Source organism: Lasioglossum baleicum, chromosome 15 (genome assembly GCF_051020765.1).
Source record: "Lasioglossum baleicum chromosome 15, iyLasBale1, whole genome shotgun sequence".
Lineage (NCBI taxonomy): Eukaryota > Metazoa > Arthropoda > Insecta > Hymenoptera > Halictidae > Lasioglossum > Lasioglossum baleicum.
In genome coordinates this window covers 11,454,743-11,476,222 of record NC_134943.1, presented here as the reverse complement: position 1 = coordinate 11,476,222, position 21,480 = coordinate 11,454,743, and the positions used below count along the sequence as shown (strand labels likewise).

Sequence of the window (21,480 nt, the reverse complement as noted above, 5' to 3'; positions counted from 1 at the left end):
CATCGACGCCATCGTTGTATGCTCTCATTTCTTCGTTCCATCTTCTATCCACTTGAATATTTCCAATTAATTTTTGTAGAAATACAGAATTTGTCGCGCGTGTACTTGTTCGATTGCAGCGATTCTCACCTCACCTTTGCGTTTTGTAGATCCGTTTTCGACCTGGGGTATTTCGAGATGGTGCCAGATCAGTGAAACAAGTATTAACGAAGATCTATTTTATTAGGTAAAATCGCTTGAACTATCTGATCTCTCCCTACAGTCTCGACTATCTTACAATCACATCAAAAAATATCTCTCCCCACGCTACAGGAAGAGATCACGATAATTACAATCCTCCAATCAATTCAATACTGCCAGCATGTTCTTACAAAAATAATCGTGCATTTATTTAACAATCAACAACACGCTTTTCTCTTCTCTTCGCTGTATCTATACAGCAGACGTTGTTTAAATTAAATTCGCTTATCGACAGAAGAACTTGTACAATACCTAGCATGTATAAAAAAGAAAGAAAAACACACTAAATCCCCCGCGATTGCTGTAAACGTACTCGATAAACCTAAAGCGTATCGACCCTGTGACAGGCGTGAAAACTTTCATTCTCACTATTGCATCAACTGAAACGCAACCGAAACAGCGTTCCGTCTCAATTTGTTTTCCTTATGGTAATGGCTGTTTCCTACACGGACTTCGACCTTAGCTGAAGGAGACAGAGAATTATGAACGCCATAATCCAGCCGGACAGCACCAGGAAGCCGTTGTACACTTCCGGTTCGTGCACCGACGTTCCCTTCTCCAAAACACCCCTCAGAGAGATGCCCGGCACTGTTATTGGCAATACTAGGCTGATCCATCGCAGGAACTTTGGCATTCCTTCCACTGGCCAAATGAGTCCTTCAAGAAAAGCTAGTTTTATTTCTCTATTCAGCTTTTCGCTCAACGAGAGCTTTATCGAATCGCGTTGAATTATATTGTCCGCTGAATTAAAAATTTGAATGTTCAACACGTAACATTTTCTTGAGAAAATCAGTTTTCTTTGAATATTTTTCCACTGATCTACATTTGCAGCACAAGGACTTCTTGAACATTGTAAGACAAAATTTACGAGGTGTAATTTTCATTATTCAGTTGCATGTTGTAGCTGTAGGTGCTTTATGGAAATAGCTATTACATAGAATATAGTAATAAATGCGAATAATGCAAATTACGCTGCCGAATAATGAAAAATTTTATAAAAAATAATTAAACCAACTTTGAAAAAACGCACTAAAAAAATGCACTAAAAAGTATGAAATAATTTCCATTTCATTTATGTGAATACACGAATTGAGTAACCTCCTCCTTCTCCGAAGTCGGTTAAAAATTACGCCTCGTAAACGTAAAACTAGGAAATTTGGGGGCGACTACAGCCTAGATTGATCTTTTATCTAGCGCGTTTGACTACTGAAAACACCCCATTTTGCATTATCGAGAAACGAGAAGGAACATCCTGCACCCTTGCAATCCTGGAAACGAGACTACCCCCTTAAATCCGTAAATTACTTACCACACAGAAGAATCAAAGGAAAGAAAGTGCCCACGGCCGCATAATTAACGAGAGCGTGAGACGTGCACATCACCGATATGAAGAAACCTGTGATAATAGTGAAGGATAATACATACTCGTGTTATTGTTTAAAAGAGAAGAGTACACTCACCGAAAGTCATTCCGCAAATGCCTCCGAGTATCGCTAGCCAAATGACAGCGGTCAGCGACCCCTTGCACTCCATGCCAAATTGTAAGAAGCCGATTAACAACGACGTCGCAACTTGAACGACAATTACTATGACTTGAGTCAGCAGGTGTGTAATTAAGATTTCCGCTGTTGTAACACCTATTTTTTTTTTTCATCAACAGACACACGATCAGTCATCGGGAAATGGAATTATTACCGATGGTTCCTTTATGGAATTATGATTACCTTGGACTAAACTTCTGTCCCATACACCCGAGTGTCGGTCAGTTATGATTATACTCGAACAGATCGATGTCGCCAAGATAAATACTAATCTGGAATAATAATTGTTTCATCGAGACTGCTCGAAAATTCTGAGATTCGTTCCTTCATTTTGCAAGACTTACGAAAGTAGAAAAGGTGGCGTGATGAATGTGATGTACTTCTGATCGAGCGATCCATAAACTGGGTCTTCGAACTAGAAAATTCATTGATATAAACTTACTTTTCCTGATCGATTATCAAACAGATCTACGTATACGTACATGTATCGGTACGTCGGCGAATTTTTGAGCAATTCGACACTCTTTAATGATTTTCCGGTATTCCTTCACGAACACGTCGTATAACGTTCTCTCCACGAACAAACCTATCTGTCTGTCTAAAAATCAGAGAACATCAAACTGTCGTTGTCTGGATGTACACATTAGAAATTACAGTAAGGAGTAAGTATAACTGATTCCACACACTTTAAATCAGAACAACTTTTGTATGAATGGACCAAACGACTTCAATTTCTCTGTAAGGTTAGAAGAATTAGTTTAGTAAATGATATGTAAAAAATATGTTGAAAAAATGCATTTGGACGGAATTGTGAAAAACAATAGTAAAAATTGATTTTTACAACTTTTTTAGTTGGGCCAATAACGAAAATTCAAAAGATGTGTATGGTCGACTGGTATAAATAATATACTCTCTGAAAATTTCATTGAAATTGGTTAATTGGTTTGCGAGTTATAAACGATCAAAAGTGGTAAAAATTGCAATTTTTCAAGAATTTCTGTATTTTACCACTTTCAATCGTTTATATCGTATATAATTTATACAGGTTCACCAAACACATCTTTTAAATTTTCGTTATTGGGCCAGCTAAAAAAGTTGTAAAAATCAATTTTTACTATTGTTTTTCAAAATTCCGACCAAATGCATTTTCTCAACTTATTTATCAGACGTCATTTACTAAACTAAGTCTTCTAGCCTTACAGAGAAATTGAAGTCGTTTGGTCCATTCATATAAAAGTTATTCTGATTTAAAGTGTGTGGAATCAGTTATGCTCCTTTCTGTACATCACTGTGCTGGCTGACACATTACCTGGTGTATAAAGTGAAACCGTGATTTGACTGGCGACTATATCTGGCTCCGTAATCGAGAAAAAGTCGTCCAGCTTCGTTTGTACAGCGTAAGAATAGTTTTTACTAAAGTGCATTATACCGACGCTCTTCTGCCACGTTATTTCGCTCACTGCCTTATTATAATCGTCGTAATATATCTGCAAATACAAATTTCATTCGATTTCGATGTATTTCATTTGAATTTCGATTCGAAAGTCATTTGTTCCTTTCTATTATTGTTCTAAAATATGCACTTTGTAGATCATTAATTTTTTACCATCGTTTAATAAGTCAACAACTACCTCCGCATAAAATTGATGACAGAAAGCTGTTCTACCAGTCCAGCAAATATAGCATAAGAAAAATAGATTGTTTAATCGGACGCGTACCTTCTTCAGAACAGTCTCGTTGAATCCATTCGTGAATCTGCAGCTGAGATCGACGAAATTGCAAGTGAACTCCGTTTCGTCGTACGAGACGTTTCCTCGGTTCAATCCAAAACCACAATCGCCAGCTTCTTCGTTTACGACAGATATCACGAGTCCTTTCGGATCTAGGCCGAACGAGTTGAAAAACAGCACCATTTGCAGTATCGGCAAAATTATGGAGAAGATAACACCGCTGCACAAGGAAAGAAATAAAATTCTATTTCGGTTTTGTTAATATAAAACTACTGGAGAACATATAGGCACAAAATTTCTATAAATATGCTCCCCTTTTTTATGGAATTACGATCTACAGAAAAAATTCTAATCACTGAAACCGCAAGGGTTAGGGGGCAAGGGGTTAATAGTCAATATGTAATAGTTAATATATTGGAGAGCATATAGGCATACAATTTCTATAAATATTCTCCTTTTTTAAAAAATTACGATCTACAGAAAAAGTTCTAATCATTGAAACCGTAAAATAAATCGTAAGGCAAGGGGTTAATAGGCAATATTTTTTAGTTAATATTTTGGTTTTGTTAATATAAAACTATTGGAGAACATATAGGCATACAATTTCTATCAATATTCTCCTTTTTCAGGGAATTACGATGTACAGAATAAGTTCTAATCACTGAAACCGCGCGCGCGCGCAGAATGAATCGTAGGGCAAGGGGTTAATAGTCAACTATTGAAGCAATTACCCCGGATGACGGACGAACTGAAGCGCGTTCTTCGTGAGCAGAGCATGGCACCTCTTCTTCGCACTGCTTCGACAGTCCCAGTTCTGAAAGAAAACGAATATTTCCTGGGTAATCCCTAGATCAATCGTGTAAGCTAAACTGATTAAACAATGGAAGCTTCTCTGGCAAAGAAAATGTTCTAACAACTCAAGGATCGTCAATCGAACAATTGGTTAAATAACATCGTCTTGTTTCCTTTTAGATTTGACCGATCGTCTTCGTCAACATCAGCTCGTTTGACCAACAACTCATTGTCAAGCACGTTCCTCATTGTAATCTGAAGAACGTACGTGCTCTAACGATGTACAGAAAGACAATGTTTACTAAATAGCAATGAACAATTCTCTTTATGAAAAACGTGAAACAACGACAGAAGTTTCCAACAAAGAAGATGAAATATAATGGAAGACAATGGGGCTTGCACAGTATCGTAATAGATCATTATACATTTCTTCTGAAAAAGGTTAACAGAAAATATACAATCTTACGTAATCCTCTGTTTCGCAAGTTAATCTATGGAAATATATGTATGTCTTCCAGCTATAGAAAGAAAGAGAAAGGAATGCAGAAACGAGCTGCTAGTCATTGAACCGGTCGCCTAACCGCGGCCTGTACTCACTATAGTCGCGTGACTGGTCCCCGTGTAGTCGAACACGCGACCTGTAACTATACACTTCCATTTTTTAAACGGACAATAGCTGAATGTGCCTCTAGTCTCGATCATTTATTACACTGTCGAATAAGACGCTGTTGTTGATGGTTAGACTATTGTTGTACGTTAAAGTACATTGATCGGTTTAACAATCCAGAAACATGTACCAACTTTGCGTGAATAATTCCCGTCGTGGAAGTTGTCGGTGATGACGTCGGTGATGTTGGTGTCAGACATGTGCGTTTGCCTGACATTACCACTCCGATTTTGGACTTGCAGTTGACTCAAGCTCAGAAACGCTTCCTCCAAAGAATCGGTTTGACATTGTTCCAGCAGTTCGTTCGGCGTCGATTCAGCCAACAGCTGGCCGCATCTCATTAATCCAATCTGAGAGTTATAGCCGTCGTTAGCATACATCATGATTCATCCTCGCAATCGGAATACCGTTTCTTATAACGCAATGTTCGTCGAGACGGAACTCCGTAAATTTTACGAAGCTGCTATTCTTAACTATTCTCAATCATTCATTAAAGCTTATCACTGGACTGCGGATCTTTATGCAAAATAAGACATGTTTGCATTGACTACGAGTCGCAGAAGCGAAATAAAAATTTATTTCTTCTTTGAATTGTCTGATTTAGCTGAAACCACTAATGTTTTTAAATATATTTAATATGGCCACTGCTTTGTATTGTGCTTACTCATTTTCGTCATAATAACAATCAAAATCAAAATTGTCTATATAATTTATTACACAATTTAAAAGGAGAGGTTAAAATTGTAGAATAAATGAATAAATTTATTATGAAATTTAAGGGAAAAATTGAATATGAGTATAAATTAATAAATTTATGTAAAATTTAAAATTGAGGGAGAATTTTAAATTATAGTATAAATTAATAAATTCATTAAATTCATGAGAAAGATTTAATATTACAATGCATAAAGATCCGCAGTCTAGTTATCGCCAGACGTTTATGCAATTTGTAATTTTTGTGGACGATTTTCAAGAGAAAGTGGAATCAAATAGAATCTTATTTTCAGTGGTAGTAGCTTTCACAGGTCTGAAATAAATAAAAATCGTACTGAATTCCGTCAAATTTTATAGTCTAGCATTTTTTGAAAATTTCCAGAAGCCATAAATGCGTAAAGAACCGCGATAGAACGTTCGATTCGCATACCCTGTCAGCCTGTTTGGCTTCCTCGATGTAATGAGTGGTGATGATGACGGTGACGCCCTCGTCCCGCGTGATCTTCACCAAGTGCTGCCAGATGCTGCGCAAACAATCGTCGCTCATTTCAATGTTCTTCGGCCCTTTCTACGCGATCCAGAGGTAAACTGAATGAAATTGTACTTGCTTGTCCCTTAAAACTGGATCCAGACCGACGGTTGGTTCGTCGAGGATTAGCAGCTCCGGTTTATGGACGAGAGCTGCCGCGAAAGAAAGTCTTCTTTGCTGACCGCCGCTCATGTTCCTCACCAAACAGTTTCTTGGTGGCAGCTGGAGCAGATCTCTCAAGAATACGTACCTATCCTCTGCAATTGACATAGCAATTGTGGTAAAACACTTCATTAGGCCCCCAGAACAATTCTATATCATGATAATAGAGTAAAGTGCCCAAATATGGTATAGTCGCCTATTATGGCACTACACATTTCATAGAAATTGTTTAATTGGTTTGCGAGTTATGAACGATCAAAAGTGGTAAAAATTGCAATTTTTCAAGAATTTCTTCTTTCTTTTACATTTTCGTTATTGGCCCAGCTAAAAAAGTAGTAAAAATCAATTTTTACTATTTTTTTCGCAATTACGACCAAATGCATTTTTTCCAAATATTTTTTAGACGTCATTTACTAAACTAATTCTTCTAGCCTTACAGAGAAATTTAAGTGGTTTGGTCCATTCATAAAAAAGTTATTACGATTTGAAGTGTGTTGAATCAGTTATGCTCCTTACTGTATTAATAATGGCAATAGGGGTCCTACCGATCTTGTAGTCGTCCAAGCCATTGATCCTGCCGAAGTAGTATAGCGCACCGATTACAGAGAACTCGTCCGTCAAGGAGATTTCCTGTGGCATGTAGCCGACCCGTGGGCCCGGGACTCCGGACCCTTCGGTCCCCGGCGTGCCACCCAGGACCCAAATTTTACCTCTGTTCAACTTGCGGACGCCGACCACGCTGGAAAGCAGCGTGGTCTTGCCACAGCCGCTGGGCCCCAACAAGCCATATCTAAACGGAACCATTAACATATGAAGATAAATTCTCCGTAGCCAGTTAATGTAATCATTGACTGGGTCAGCGTTGCCCAGTTGATGTAATCATTGACTGGGTCAGTGTTGCCCAGTCAATGTCACTGTTACCATTCCACCGACCCACCGTTCGAACCTATTCGAAATTCTTCCGCCAGCCACCGAGGAAAGTGAAATACTAATGAACTGAGTGCTCATCTTTATGCAAATGGATGCTTTGCTGAACTGATTTACAGAGAACGCTATTGAAGATGTATTTCTTATTCAATTTTTTAAACTGGATGATTGAACATGGCTAATTAAAACATGAAGTAAACATTGTTTACCTCGTATTGAAATAGGTCAAGAGAAATGTAAATGTTCTGTTTGACATTGAACTTATTAATTAATGTTATTATCGTCTTTTTTAAGAAAGTGGTACAAATCGCATTGAACAATGTAGGTACTTGTGGAACAATAATAGACAATACTTTGAAGAAACGCATGCTATTTGAAAAAACGAACATTTAATTTGGTAACAATCACTGCTGGAATGACATTGACACGAGCAAGAACGTATTATCAGAATGTGAATGAGATTATAAAGTATTGAAAGAGAACATTGATTTTTATTCGCCTTTGTTGATCAATGAATTTTTTCACAATTCATTATATCGTAATCATTTCATCGACATTATTCCAGTAGTTGTTACGTAATTGTGTTTTGTACGTACTTGCTGTTCAATGCGCGAACTATAAAGTAAATGGTAACATTGTCAATTCTTTCTGTATTACGTTGTTCGTAACGCTGAGGAACATTACTCACATACACCCTTTAGGAACACGCAGGTTCAAATTATCCAGAATCGGCGCCGCTTTCCCGTATTGTTTCACAGCATCCCTGACTACGATTGCGTGTTGCTCCACCATTTTATGGAACGTTGATCACGAACAACCTGCAACAGACGTATCAAGTTAGTTTATACCGCGCGGGAATTCTGTAGAATGGAGAACCAGAATTATGTTTCCCGGTTTCGAATTTTCCGATTTTCACCTGATCGTCGATCTTAATGAAACTTTCAAGTTTACCGATTCGTTGATCGTCAGAGACTTTGGAATTTCTAGAATCTCAGACAATCCAAATACTCTCTACGATTTTGAATTAGCAAATTTTCCGTCAAACAATTTCAACGAATTAATCAAATGAAAAATATTTATGTACATACTTTCACAGAAAACTTTTTAATTTCACATAACTCACAAGAGCTCAATAAAAAATTTAAAAAAACATTCCAAATGTTCTCTACGTTTTTAATTTGCAAATTTCCGTCAAACAATTCCAACAAACTAATTAAATGAAAAACAGTTATGTATAATACTTTCACAAAAAAGTTTTTAATCTCACATAACTTACAAAAGCTGAATAAAAAATCGAAAAAGATTCCAAATGTTCTCTACGTTTTTAACTTGCAAATTTCCGCCGATCAATTTCAACGAATTAATTAAATGAAAAATATTTATGTACTTTCTCACAAAAAAGTTGTTGATCTCACGTAATTCACAAGAGAGCCGAATAAAAAAATGAAAAAAACGTCTCTAAAGTATTCTTCATTTCCGGGTCGATTTTTTCCCCACCGTATAATTTAGTATTGCGTGAACACCGATTTCTCAATTGTATCCTCGAAACGTTTCATTAAACAGAATCCGTTCTCATGCGGAGCAAAGTTCATCATTCCTATCTAGCTAGCTGTCATCGCTGAATAAGGGCCTCGCGAGTCCTTAAGTGTAAATTTCGCCAAGGCTATCAGAAGCGTTCTTCCACCTGTTCGCGAAACCGTTGTATGCAATTTCTTCTCGCAATAAATACTCCATTTTTTGCGTGGACTATACGAGACCCTTTCACTTTCGTCGATCGATCAGGTATAATGACCGAACTCGCAATGAGAACTACATTTGGCGTGGCGTCTATGTGTATATCTATTTGGAATGTTGACGCTATTAAATTGTTGCACAATTTTTCTACTACGCCGTTTACGTTTATTTGTAGAAATATACGCTGCGTCATAGAGACGATTAAAAGAAGTGTGTGATCGAAGTAGCGGTTACTATGTTTGATTTGTAATAACTAGACTGCGGATATTTATGAATTTATAGTAAAATTGAGTGGATGAAATTCAAAATTGTTGAACCGTTTTAAAAATTGAAGATGTCAATATTTGATTTCTCCTCCATTAAAGTCATTAAGGGAAGAAATAACATTCAATTTGGTTTCTATTTCTTGCAATCGATGTAGACAATTTTAATTTGCATAAAGGTCCGCAGTCTAGTAATAATAATGAAATTAACATGGGATGAAATCTTTGAACCACGACACGTTCAATGTTAAGGTTAAAAATGCAATACAGTTCGCCAATGATTCGTACATATCAACTTCATTCCGTATACATAATTAGGTATAGCTTGTTCGAAATGCGCATGATTATGCAAACTAAGGTCCGCGGTTGCTACTGGATAGACTGCGAGACTTAATAGAAATTTGCATTTTGACACAAAGCGGCGAAAAAGATTTATAATTTGGGCCGATATTGGAGTAAAACAGAAATCAAATTTATACAAGGACGAATAGTGAACGGTATATTGAAATGATAAATGAACAACTAAACACTTATGCTGTAAGAATTGCTGCAAATAAACACATTTTACGAAACACATTTTTAAGAAATACTTCTCTTAAAAAATTATTCGTGTTTTGGAGTGGCCAGCAAGATCTCCAACCTCAACATTATTGAAAATTGTTGTTGTTGGGGACATCTTGCCAGCGCTGTGTACCAAAATGGCACACAATTCCAAAATATGAACGATTTAAAGTAGAGCATTTTGGACGAATGACAGAATATTAGCCAAAACAGTATTAAAAAATTGTATAAATATTTACCAAACCGAATGATTAAAGTCGTTAGCTGTAAAGAAGGTCCTACAAAATGTTGAGCATTGATTTTTATCGATTAATTCTGTTATATTTCAAGTTTTTCGTAAAGTGTGCTATCATTTTGTATCTCTATATTTAGTTAATAATTCTACTTCATTCAATAAAAATAGATAAGTTAATGAAACTTTCGTTTCATTTCATTCATATATGTTAAGAAGGACACACTAACAATATGTGTATAAAAAAACTTGAATTTCTAATGTTTAATAAACAGAAATTACATTAATTTCAGTGTGCAATCTTTTCGTCCCGGAGTGTATACATGTATACTCGTATATCTGATTGGAACGTCTCTCAAAAACGTCATTAGAAAATGAAACAAAATTAGGTAGAGAAATATTTACATTGAGCCCTTGTATTAAAGAAAATTTTTAAGTGATCAACTACGGAAATCGGTTAATCGTCTGCCAAATAGTGCATGCTACAACTAATACACCTCTATCGAGATTCTACTTGGCGAGGATTGATTAATATTAGCAGTAATTTGACCCAAGTTTCCGCTCTGTGCCGCTCTGAATGCGCTCGTGAGTTCGTCGACGTTCGAAACTGTTAAAAACCGATACGAGCAGGTTTCTCGGGGTAGCCTCGGTTCATTACTAATTCTATGTGTATCGGCATTATGCTAAATATCGATCACGCCGGTGGTCTTGGCTATTTGTCATTCGGCACGTACTCCACGCCACCTCCGATGGACATTATTGCACGGCCGCGGCACGAATCTACAACAATGTTGTCATAGCGACTGCTATATCAACGCGTTTATAACAGTATCTTATCGACCGTGATTTAAACGGCATCCTGTAATCGACTGTCAAGGTCTCCTTTAATAATAGAATGACGTGCTCGATGTATCAGTTTATCACAGATACAGACATTACAGACCGGTTATTGAATTAATTCATTCTGTTTCTTGCGGTTTTTTAAGTGAAACTTCTTTGCCGAGGGGCTACAATTTTCTAGCGTTACGGAAGTCATGCGGTCGACCGTTCTGGAAGTGACGAAATTTCACGAATAACATGCTCTCCTCCTTTGCGTCGCACATTTTGATCGTTCATTATTTTTTTCTATGTTCTATGATTTTCTATGATTCTATCATTGAAACAATTGGCTTGTGATAGCTAAAATATGATATAAATATTCTTGATTCAATTTTGTCTAAATGTCTTACAAATACTGCATCGAGAGTTGTCCCTGATCTTGTTGTCGCTTCATTAGGGTTATTCACCATTTCCAAGAAGTTTTACTTCTGCCGCGCGTGATTTTCCACGTGTATGTTGTTTTTTTTATCGAACCGTTAATCATTAATCGTTAATCTTGCCGCAAAACATTGCAGCTCACCTTACGTGAAAATAGACTTAATGAATATTCGATTTATTTATATCTAGTATCAATGTCGAAGAAGGACAGATTTTTTATCGACAGTCACAGTTTATCATAGATACACACCGGTCATTGAATTAATTCACTCAGTTTCCTGCGATTTTTATCGAATCGTTAATCTTGTCGCAAACCATTGTAGCTCACCGTATGTAGGTGAGAAGGCTGATAGACTTAATGAATATTCGATTTATATGTATCAAGTATCAATGACGAAGACAAACAGATTTTTTATCGACAGTAAAAGAAAGTGAGTGGAAATAAACTATACTGAGCAATTTTTTTAAAAGTACATTTTGAAAGTTCAGATAAGGGTGATAGAGATGGAAATTCACATATAAAGGGTGAGTTTTCTCATTTCTACAAATAAGAACGATTTCATAATTTTTAAAACTATGATCCATGGGGGGGGGGCTAAGAAACTTTTTAATGCGTCAACAGTACTTTCAATTGTGAAATGAATCACCCTCGGTAACGTGATCTAAGAATTTCGTTTGTGATTATAATGTAAAAGAAACAGTCAAGCAATTTCATAAGATTTACTCGATGAGGAGTCTATTACAAGATAGGCCACTTTGTATTATGTGTATAATGCATTCATACTTTACATGCAACTCGTGTAATGTTTAATGCATGAAGACGAGAATAAATCCGATTTTTGTAATTGATGATAATGAATGCATTCTGGCGTAATTATAATTTCTTTAACACAATTGCATTGCATTACAACTTAATTCGTACTGAAGTCATTTCCTACTGTTGACAGGCGGACATTGACTCCCAATCTGAGCAATAGAGACACAAGTTTAAAATACTGCGACAACTGTGAATCTTTACAAATGAAATATCAATTCTAGTTAGCAAAGCCGTTTCCCCATATTTTAATCTACACCTCCAGGCGAGCATGCCATTTAACATGTTTTCGGTAGCGACGACAACACGCGAAACGACTAGAACGCTAAAATAAATTGTGAAAGCTGCGATAATGTATGCACAATTAATGTCGTTAAAAGTAATCGGATTCAGATCCGAGAAAGTGATCGTGAACACAACATGGTCTCGCTCCGTTATCACGAATAAATGGTTCTTCTCGCTTCATCTGAATCATTCGATCATGATCGACCGAAGAAATCGTGTTACGGCAGCGCCAATTGTTAGCTTTTCTTTTCCAGCGGCTCGTGAACCGGAAGTTAATATTTTCCTGTGCAACTACGATCTGCTTCCGAGAAATCTTGGTTTCTACATAATCTTCGTTCGTGCTCGCTCTCGATAAAAAAATGCTCGATCACTTCCTCGGTGAACGATGATCTTTTGCTTTTATTGCGAAATCAGTGAAAATAGATGCTGCCACTTTTGAGAGCCGTGGCAACGTGTATATTTTCACCAATTTTTTGTTGATCTCGAGATATATCTTTCATCGCGTTAATTAAAGAACGCGCATGGCAAAAAGCCACTGAAAATGAAGTGGAAAAATTAAATACGAAATATATTTATTTAATCATTTACCACAAGGATTACCTAAGTGATCGCGAACTTTACAAATTCTTGGGTAATGAGTAAATATGCAGATAACCAGTCGTAACGACCGAACGGAAACGGTATTGCACTTTACGAGTGTTGGTTACCTTCACCCAATCTCGATTCTCCGTTAGCGTACATTCTAAGCAAGATCGGCGGGATCCAGTTCCACACGGGCGACCACTACAAGTAGACATCTACCGTTATGAAGGGACAGCGAGGTGTGCGCTCGACCTATGATGCATCAGCCGGTTGCACCACGTGCATCCAGCCAGGGGAAAAGTGTAACTCTGGGTCAATGTTCTGAACTTCGCAACTCCCGATCGGTTGCCGATCGTTCGAACCAATCTGGACTGAATCTGCAGTCTGCGTGTCACCTGATTCAATTCTCAATGTCCCAAAAATATTTACAAATCATTGTAACGAATTATTGTAAGTTCACCAATGCATATTTTCAATCTTAATCCTTTGGACTCGAAACAATTTTAATTTCACATTCAACACATTTCTTTCAATCCATATCATTTTTATTCTACGTAATCGTTTTTACGTTATGCAACCAAAAAATAAGACAATTAGATCAATAAACGAAGAACCAAATACATATAAAAGCTTGTTTTGTTGATATAAGAAATTTTGTAACTGAGATTCGTCTGCAAAAATTCTTTTTGATCGTCTGATCTTTATGAATTGCAGCCAGAGTTGGGCAAAAATTTTATGTCAAAAATTTCGAGTAAAGTGGATTTAAAACCCACTTGGAAAAAAACAATTTTATCATATTATTATCAGACGCAGATGCGTCTTTCTAATTTTCGAGTGTAGATAGAGGTCGTAGATCTTCGTGTGATTTTTACTATTGTTTTTCACAGTTCCGTACAAATAAACTTAACAAATTCTTCTAGCCTTATGTGTGGAATTAGTTATGCTCCTTACTGTACATAAAAGATAATTACTAAATTATGTATACTATCGAGCATTAATAGAGTGCAAAAGATTTACAGAATCCACCCTATAGGAGCAAAGTGTCAGCGATCCCGTTAGCCGGTTATATTAAGGATCGTTCCAAGCCCGGTCCAATCATATCCATCAAGCTTCCCGCTCAAGGCTGAGCGTCACGCGGACGCTCGGATCCGTCTGAAACGATAAACTCCATAAATTTATGCAAATCCTGATAATGTCGGTGCAATTTGCGACGGGCTTGTGTGTCGTTGTCCCCGTTTCCCGTCGAGCGGTCAGCTGCGAGCAGCGGTTTTCCATCGGACCTTAGTTTCCCCAATAAAAACACCGATTTTCCCAGAAACTGTATACACGGGCGGGTCGGCTCTACCCAGCTTTCAAGGCTTCGCTGTTACGAAATCGCGAAGAAAGTGTTACGCACGACAATTTCGAGCTCCAACATATAACAGTGGACCGACGATGGTGTAACATGCTCTCATAACTTCCCGGAGATTGCACGATCCGCTTCGAAGGCCGCCATCGATCCGATCGATCCCGATTCCTTCGACAAGCAGACACTCTGTTCAACGGGACGAGTCAGTGTGGAGCAGCGGTTTTCAATTTTCATGCTACTAACCTTCCCCGAAAAATTTTTAGACACGTGTTTCAAATAATAAAAACTTTATTAGAAAATGTGAAAACTACAAATTAAATCCCTGCTTGGAAACCGCTGGTGTAGAGAAAAATATTCTGGCATTTCCGAAAGCATGCCTTCAGTATTCGTCATGCGGAAATACGAACGATTAATATTCCAGAACAAATGTTCGAATTCATTATTCCACTATTTCTTTCGACAAAATTATCATAACTCGGAAATTGTTCCCACAAATGATTTATGGAACTTTTTTACTGATTCAAATTGTCCGCTAATTTATACGTCGATTACCATTGATAATCGTGGGTAGATGTTTTTGTTGGATGACCTTACCGTCACCTTCATCTGTCTTCGAAATTAATTTTTTAGAGCTCTGTTTCTTTTGTGGCGTCATTCTATTACGTCCGCAAAGGAACAGTTTGATTAACTTCTCCCTGAATGAATTCTGGAGATGATTAATGGACTGATTCTTGATTTGCGGCTGAGAAAGAATGTTTAAATATGTTGTATTTTATAGCTGTAACAATGATAGAATTCGTGTGTTTTTAATAATTCCGTCTACTGTAGCGTGTTCCGTGCTGGCAAATGACAATCACAAATTTGTCTAGATTTATATAACCACGAAATGAGAAATCGTTGCTGTCCCGTGTAACTGACAATCTGCACCACGGTGAAATGTGCGTGAGACGCGGCATGTGTGTGTTAGCGAAAGTGTGAAGCACACATCCTCACATTATGTCACCGTGATCTAACAATAAGAAATATCTTTTCGATCATCTGATCTTTATCAGTCGTGTGTAGAGAAAGGTCGTAGATCTCTGCGTGTGATTCATGCATAAAAGATAATAACTAAATTATTTATAATATTGCATTTAACACTAAACCTATCGAGCATCAATACATACAGTCATGTGTGTTGCTTTAAAAGACTGACGAGGTTCAATGCATCCAGAGATTTCGTGAAATTAGATGAAAAGGTTGAATTTGATTTGCAAAACGGTGAAGTTGATTTGCATAAGGTTGAAGTCGACTTGCAAGAGGGTGGCTTTCGTGTGCAAAACCTGTATCAACAATTTTTTCTTTGATTGTAAGTGGAGTGTGCCAATATGTCTCGGAACCGCATCATACTGATCTCGTCGGAATCAGGAAACGAGTCCCGATAGTGTACCAGAATTAACTCGGTCATGCGAGAAAATCATCTTGCGGAGCCCCGCGGTGAGCAGTCCATATGGTTGCGTTCTTATTTCCTGCGTAAGTAAGACGCAGAATCCGTGCGAGGCGATCGCGAACGAAAATAGGCGAATGTAGAAAGTAAATTCGTCGGAGAGATTGACGTTGAGGGGATCTCTCGATTAGTTTTTGACGGTGTTCCCACTCGGCGCGGGCCCGAGCCCCTCATTTTTGCGTCACTTTCGTGGATCGAGCCGCAGAAAGAAAGTAAAACGCCAGCTGGAACGAGTTTTTGGCTGACACGTGATCCGTGGAGTTTTCGAGCGACGTCAAATTCCACATGAGATAGTATCTCTTAAATCTTAAACATCTACACAATACAGTGACTACCATTAACCTTTTCTTTTTGTACCGATATTTTAATGTACATACGTCATAATTATTTGTGAAATTCTATTGTTGTCCACAGATACGTGTACAATACTTGAAAAATTTCCAACGTGTCACAGATAGCATTTCTAGAACATTTTCGAAAATTTTCCATTCAAAGGTGTACGAATACTTTGTACACAGACTGTATTAAAAAGACAACTAACTTTTTAAATATTGGACCTTGGTTTTTTACTCCGTTTCTCGTCACATTTTAATATCGCAGCTTCTCTTTGTAGCCAAGTAATGATTTATTGTGATTGCCCGCGTTCTTGTCAACCTTTTCCAGGTAATATATTTTCTGTATTGGAGAAAGTCGGTTTTCAGAGTTGCAGTTCGTAATTGCAATGTTTTAATGGGTACCCTCCGCAAAACAAAGAGCAATGCGTAATGAGCTAGATTGATTTCTCGTGTATGCATAAGAGACAAACAACTGTGCTTTTAGAACCAGCTCCGAGGATAATAAAAAATAAGCATGGTAAAAAGAAAACGTTTTTGCGATATCCATATTCATTTTATGTTGATTCTTTTACGAGTGTCGCATTTCTTGATAATGTTCCAACGGAAAACCGGCTCGATAATCTGCGGAATGTGCGCATACGACAAAAAGGAGCAAACGAGTGCCAAGGATCACATTGTTTTTGTTCGTAGCTGTAAAATTGTTTGATTGTTTGATCAATGGTATGAATCATTTTCACCTAATGTTCGTGAAGAAGTAAGCATTTCATTAATAATAGAGAAGTGTTAGTTAAGATTTATTTGTCGACGTTTGTGGCCGAGATTCGAACGTCGATACCGATTGCGGTTGCGGTTTCGCTGTTTCACTTGGGTTGCAGTTGCGGCCGCACTCGTTGCAATTGCACCTGTGCTCGATTTCAATTCGAGAGTCCCATAAAAGAATAATACAAATTAGGAAGTTTTCTTTAAAAGGCAACTCAACCTTCGTGGATAATCTTTTTTTTCTTAGACATTCGCGAAGAAGTAAGCATTTCTCTAATAAAATGTTTATTCATCGAGAGGTATTAGTTAAGATATATTTGTCGATGTTTTCGCAATTGCAACTGTGTTCGATTTCAATCGGAGAGTCCCATAAAAGAATAATGAAAAAATTGATTTTAAAGTTGGATAAAGAAATTATGTCATACGACCATCGAGGCATTCAAAGTATTAATATTTACAAAAATAAAGAAGTTTTCTTTCAAAGGCAGCTCAAGCAGATCTCCACCAGAGGGGACTGTCGTTTTTCTTAGATCGAATATTGGCTGTACCCTAAAGAAGGCGGGAAATATGTAAATCTCGCAGCACACGTGCCACCATTAATGCGATCCCAAAGATTTACGACCGCGTATTAAATGTATCCTGCGATGCAAATCAAAACAGGGAGAAAAACTTGGCGGCAAAAAGTATATATTAACCTATGCCACAATAATCTTGGCGGCCCCTCTAATCGTTCGTAGTTTTTACCAAGACAATAACTTGACTTTGAGTTCGAGTACATGTGTCGTTTCTCGTGCCACGTATCTCGTTGCGCAACGTTTCTTAGGCGTATTTTCGTGAATCAGGCCCCGAACGAATCTTGCCGGTCATTGTGTAGCACCGACAGAGGATAATTAATTGAAACATCGGTTTCCTAGGACGTTTCACGGCTCTCAATGATGTTTGCAGTATCCTCCTTCACGTTCCATAAATTAGGTGGCCAGCTAAGTACCCTCTTCCTCGTTTCTTCTATTATGCAACGCTTCCTAATCCTCTGCCATCGTGCCACCATTATCAACAAGACTTCGCATTATCGCGGAAGAACAATTCGGCTACGAACGACTTTTTCAAAATTTGTCTAACTATCAAGTTAGAGGAAGAAGAATCGAGCAAGTTGCTTCGAAAAATTATACAGCCATGGGTACGGATGCAATTTTAAAGTTAAGATGATTGTAGATCAGAACTACATTTTCTACTGTGCATATATTCGCATGAATTATTAACACTAAACCCACCACTGCCGGTCAAATACCAATTTTATATTTTTCATTTTACAATTCTTGAAATTATGAAACTGCTTACTCGGAGATTCATTCGATAAATTTCTTTGTCCAAGCTCTGTATTGTAATAAAAATTGCGCAAAATATAAACGAGTAGAACCTTGTCATTTTTAGAAGTTTAGACATTTTATTCGGTTTTTATGCTCGGTTTTTCGTGTTCACAAGACGCAGCATTCAGAGCGAATTCGTTTCTTCATTGAAAGAAATATGTGCAACGGATCCGACACGAACTCATTCACTTCTGGCACGAAAATATTTCATTGCAAAGGCTTTAACCAGTCTACAAAGCGATCAGATGATCGCACGGAAGTATAAGACGAGTATTACGGGTGTGAGAAGAATTCGCTCCATTTAATGAAACACGCGAGCAAATTTCGCAGCTCGAATTTCGCTGTTCTATACGTTTCTCCACTTCCCGAAGCGTAATATTACCACATGTAATAAATAATACAAATAATCACTTCATTTTTCATTCATACCGATTGTCTTACTATCATACTAGAGTATCATGCTGTCGTCAATTTATTAGAATTATCAAGAGTCGAAGTGAATTTTTATTCAACTCCTTCGAATTCGTGGAAATAATTCGATCGACAAATTCTTTTAAATTTTTATAGGAGATGGTTGACTGAATATCTTAAATCAAGATGATCATACAATCATTATGATTAGACTGCGGATGTTTATGCAAAATAAAAACTGTCTGCATTTATTCAAAGACACAGAAGCTAAATAAAAATGTATTTCTTCTTTTAATATTTTTATTAAACTGGAATTAATACGTAGATGTCCTTAAATTTTTAAAATACGTCTACTGCTTTAAATTGTACATACTAATTTTTGTTATAAATGCATAAAATCCGCAGTCTAATTATGATAAATGGAATCTTGTCATTCTTGCATGTCAGTTACTCATAATTAGACTGCGAATCTCTACGCAAAATAAAATGTTTATACATTAATTCCAATCTACACACACACACACACACACACAGGAACTAAATAAAAATTCATTTTGCTCGTTAATAATTTTGATATGTTCGAAATAGTATATCGACACAGTTAAACTTTCTTAATCGTTTTATTGTTATGAATCGCACCTACCCATTTTCGTCATAAACGCATAAAATCTGCAGTCTATTTTTTTCTTTCTATGAATATAAAATTGATAGTAATCGATTAGATACCAACACATTTAATAATCTAAACAATATTTTGAATAATGGTAGCAATGGCGACTCCGAGTCGCACCACTCGAGTTGCAAAGGGTTGACCATTGTTTTAAATATCCTTTCGTTCTAAACGCGTCAAATCCACAGCGTTCGATTGCAGTTTAGAATTTCGCGAGACCACAATCTTCTCAGAACGAGCCACCTCTTCATTTCTTCGTACCGTTCGAAGACATTCACCGCAGCCATAACAGCCAACATTCCCCTCATCTTCGAATCAAAAGCCCAAACTTCCGGTCTACTTACCTTGCGGAATAATCCCCGAAAGTGAAACGCGAAACACGTATACGATCCGTCTTCGAGTGTCGAAAACAATCCACCGGATCTCCTGAAGATTGTTATAGATCACTGGATAGAGGCTATAAGATCACTCGCGGCACGGTACTTCCGGTGTGGGAACCGGGTTAATGTCAATGACGAATGTTGTCTCGAGATCCTGGTTCGTCTCTTTTTTTTGTCGCTTATCGTCGCGATGCTTGTCTGCAACTTTCACGGAGCTGCTTTGCCGGGAGCACGTTTCCTCGTCGTGTGTGCGGGTTGATCTAAGCGTTGACCTAACCGGTGGAAGTGTATATTAGGCGCGGAGACTTATCGAGAGCGACGCGTATCGATCTTAGAAGAGTTTTGTCTGGGGCATCATGAAGCACACGCGGACACGAAACCGCTGCGATCGCTCGAAACGTACTGCCAGCCGAGGATTCCTAACGATCGATCGTCGAAACCGTAAATGGACGCGCGGATGTATGTCATGACAGCGTTGACAGTTGAACCGAACACGCGTTGTCTCCCCCTTGCCAGTCAAATTTCCCGATCTCTATCTCGACGAGGTCTGAACGCCGCGCTGACTACCACCCGACTGCCGTTGCTCACTTTCGGAAATCAAGATCAAGTCTACCAATAAATCGACCGAGGTGGGGGATCTATCAACCGGTTAAATGACCGGGTTTACCTGTACCGAAAGGTTTGCATGTAGCAGACAGGGCTCGCGTGTGTGTTGTTCCAGGGGACCCGTGGAAGGGGGCTGAACGAGTCTTTCTCTTTCGAGTGGCGCGTTCACTCGAGCGGACTACCTGCCATCGAGTATCCGAAAATCAATGTTTTTTGGACTTGTTCACCCTTTGCAGTCGAAGGATGAATATCATGGCCTAGTATCATTGTTTGAAGCAGTTTCGGAATGATTAAATTCTTCTAGAAATTGCTGAAATTCAAATGTCGTTTGGGTAAACAGGTTCAATTTCATGTGAATAGTGTGAAAGAGATTATACAGAATAAAAATCTTCTACGTTGAAAGAAATCAAATTTTTCTTTTTTCTGAGCTACCACAGTCCATATATAGTGACTTCCGCTAATATTCGGACCCTCTCAAAAAACCGATACCTTTTTTTTAATAGTAGACTATACGATTTGAACTTTTTTGAAAAGCTACAGCAATTAGTTTACTGCAGGATGTGATAAGAAAGTTTTCCAAAAATTCCAACTGGTCGGAATTGCAGAGAAAATACTACAAGTTGCATTCTACGACTTTTTTATGTGGGCCTATATCGAAAATTTTTAAAATATATTTTGTAGACCTGTGTCAATTATATGCATTATGAAATTTTAATAGAAATCAGTTGCAGAAAAAACGACAGACATTGCAAGATGTAAGAATTCTTAGATACAGTAAGGAGCATAACTGATTCCACACACTTTACATCAGAATAACTTTTATATTTTATATGAATGGACCAAACAACTTCAATTTCTCTGTCAGGCTAGAAGAATTAGTCTAGTAAATGACGTCTATAATAAATAAGTTTTTTGAAAAATGCATTTGGTCGGAATTGTAAAAACCAATACTAAAAATTGATTTTATATGCTCTGAAAATTTCATTGAAATTGGTTAATTGGTTTACGAATTATAAACGATCAAAAGTGGTAAACAGGCCGAAAATCTTGGAGGATTGCTATTTTTACCACTTTTGATCGTTTATAAT

At 37.5% G+C, this 21,480-nt stretch overlaps 2 protein-coding genes across 4 annotated transcripts in view; one reads left to right on the top strand and one right to left on the bottom strand.

Annotated features, from left to right (window-relative positions):
• The window catches only part of Nmnat (nicotinamide mononucleotide adenylyltransferase), a 38,746-nt gene extending 18,645 nt beyond the window's left edge, over positions 1-20,101 (top strand). Inside the window, exons 5-6 of one of the 2 annotated variants that reach the window (XM_076439702.1) lie at positions 150-226; positions 704-4,106. In XM_076439702.1, the coding sequence (XP_076295817.1) occupies positions 150-195 (46 nt within the window). In that variant the 3' untranslated portion in view covers positions 196-226; positions 704-4,106. Of the gene's footprint in view, positions 1-149; positions 227-703; positions 4,107-4,140 lie in introns of those variants that run through there. The other variant, XM_076439704.1, reaches the window with a different exon arrangement.
• On the bottom strand, positions 204-19,890 carry LOC143216551 (ABC transporter G family member 20). 2 transcript variants are annotated; one of them, XM_076439708.1, is made up of 15 exons: positions 19,751-19,890; positions 7,991-8,120; positions 6,921-7,165; positions 6,293-6,470; positions 6,115-6,208; positions 5,105-5,320; positions 4,243-4,325; positions 3,500-3,731; positions 3,091-3,268; positions 2,264-2,379; positions 2,126-2,196; positions 1,965-2,053; positions 1,701-1,877; positions 1,550-1,636; positions 204-897 (listed from the first exon to the last, which is right to left on the bottom strand). In XM_076439708.1, the coding sequence occupies exons 2-15, from the start codon at positions 8,092-8,094 to the stop codon at positions 683-685; spliced, it is 2,085 nt and encodes a 694-aa protein (XP_076295823.1). In that variant the 5' UTR covers positions 8,095-8,120; positions 19,751-19,890; the 3' UTR covers positions 204-682. The 2 variants fall into 2 exon arrangements, with proteins under 2 accessions (XP_076295823.1, XP_076295824.1); XM_076439709.1 differs by lacking the exon at positions 19,751-19,890 and adding an exon at positions 7,899-7,917 and having other exon boundaries at positions 7,991-8,115.
• Positions 20,102-21,480: the final 1,379 nt, after the last annotated feature.

Bases quoted from the DNA above. Each gene is read 5' to 3' on its own strand.
- LOC143216551 (XM_076439708.1), bottom strand. From the start codon at position 8,094: ATGGTGGAGCAACACGCAATCGTAGTCAGGGATGCTGTGAAACAATAC. The intron at 3,269-3,499 runs GTACGCGTCCGA...TTGTATTTGCAG, and splicing joins ACGAGACTGTTCTGAAGAAG to ATATATTACGACGATTATAA. The intron at 2,380-3,090 runs GTAATGTGTCAG...TCTGATTTTTAG, and splicing joins GGTTTCACTTTATACACCAG to ACAGACAGATAGGTTTGTTC.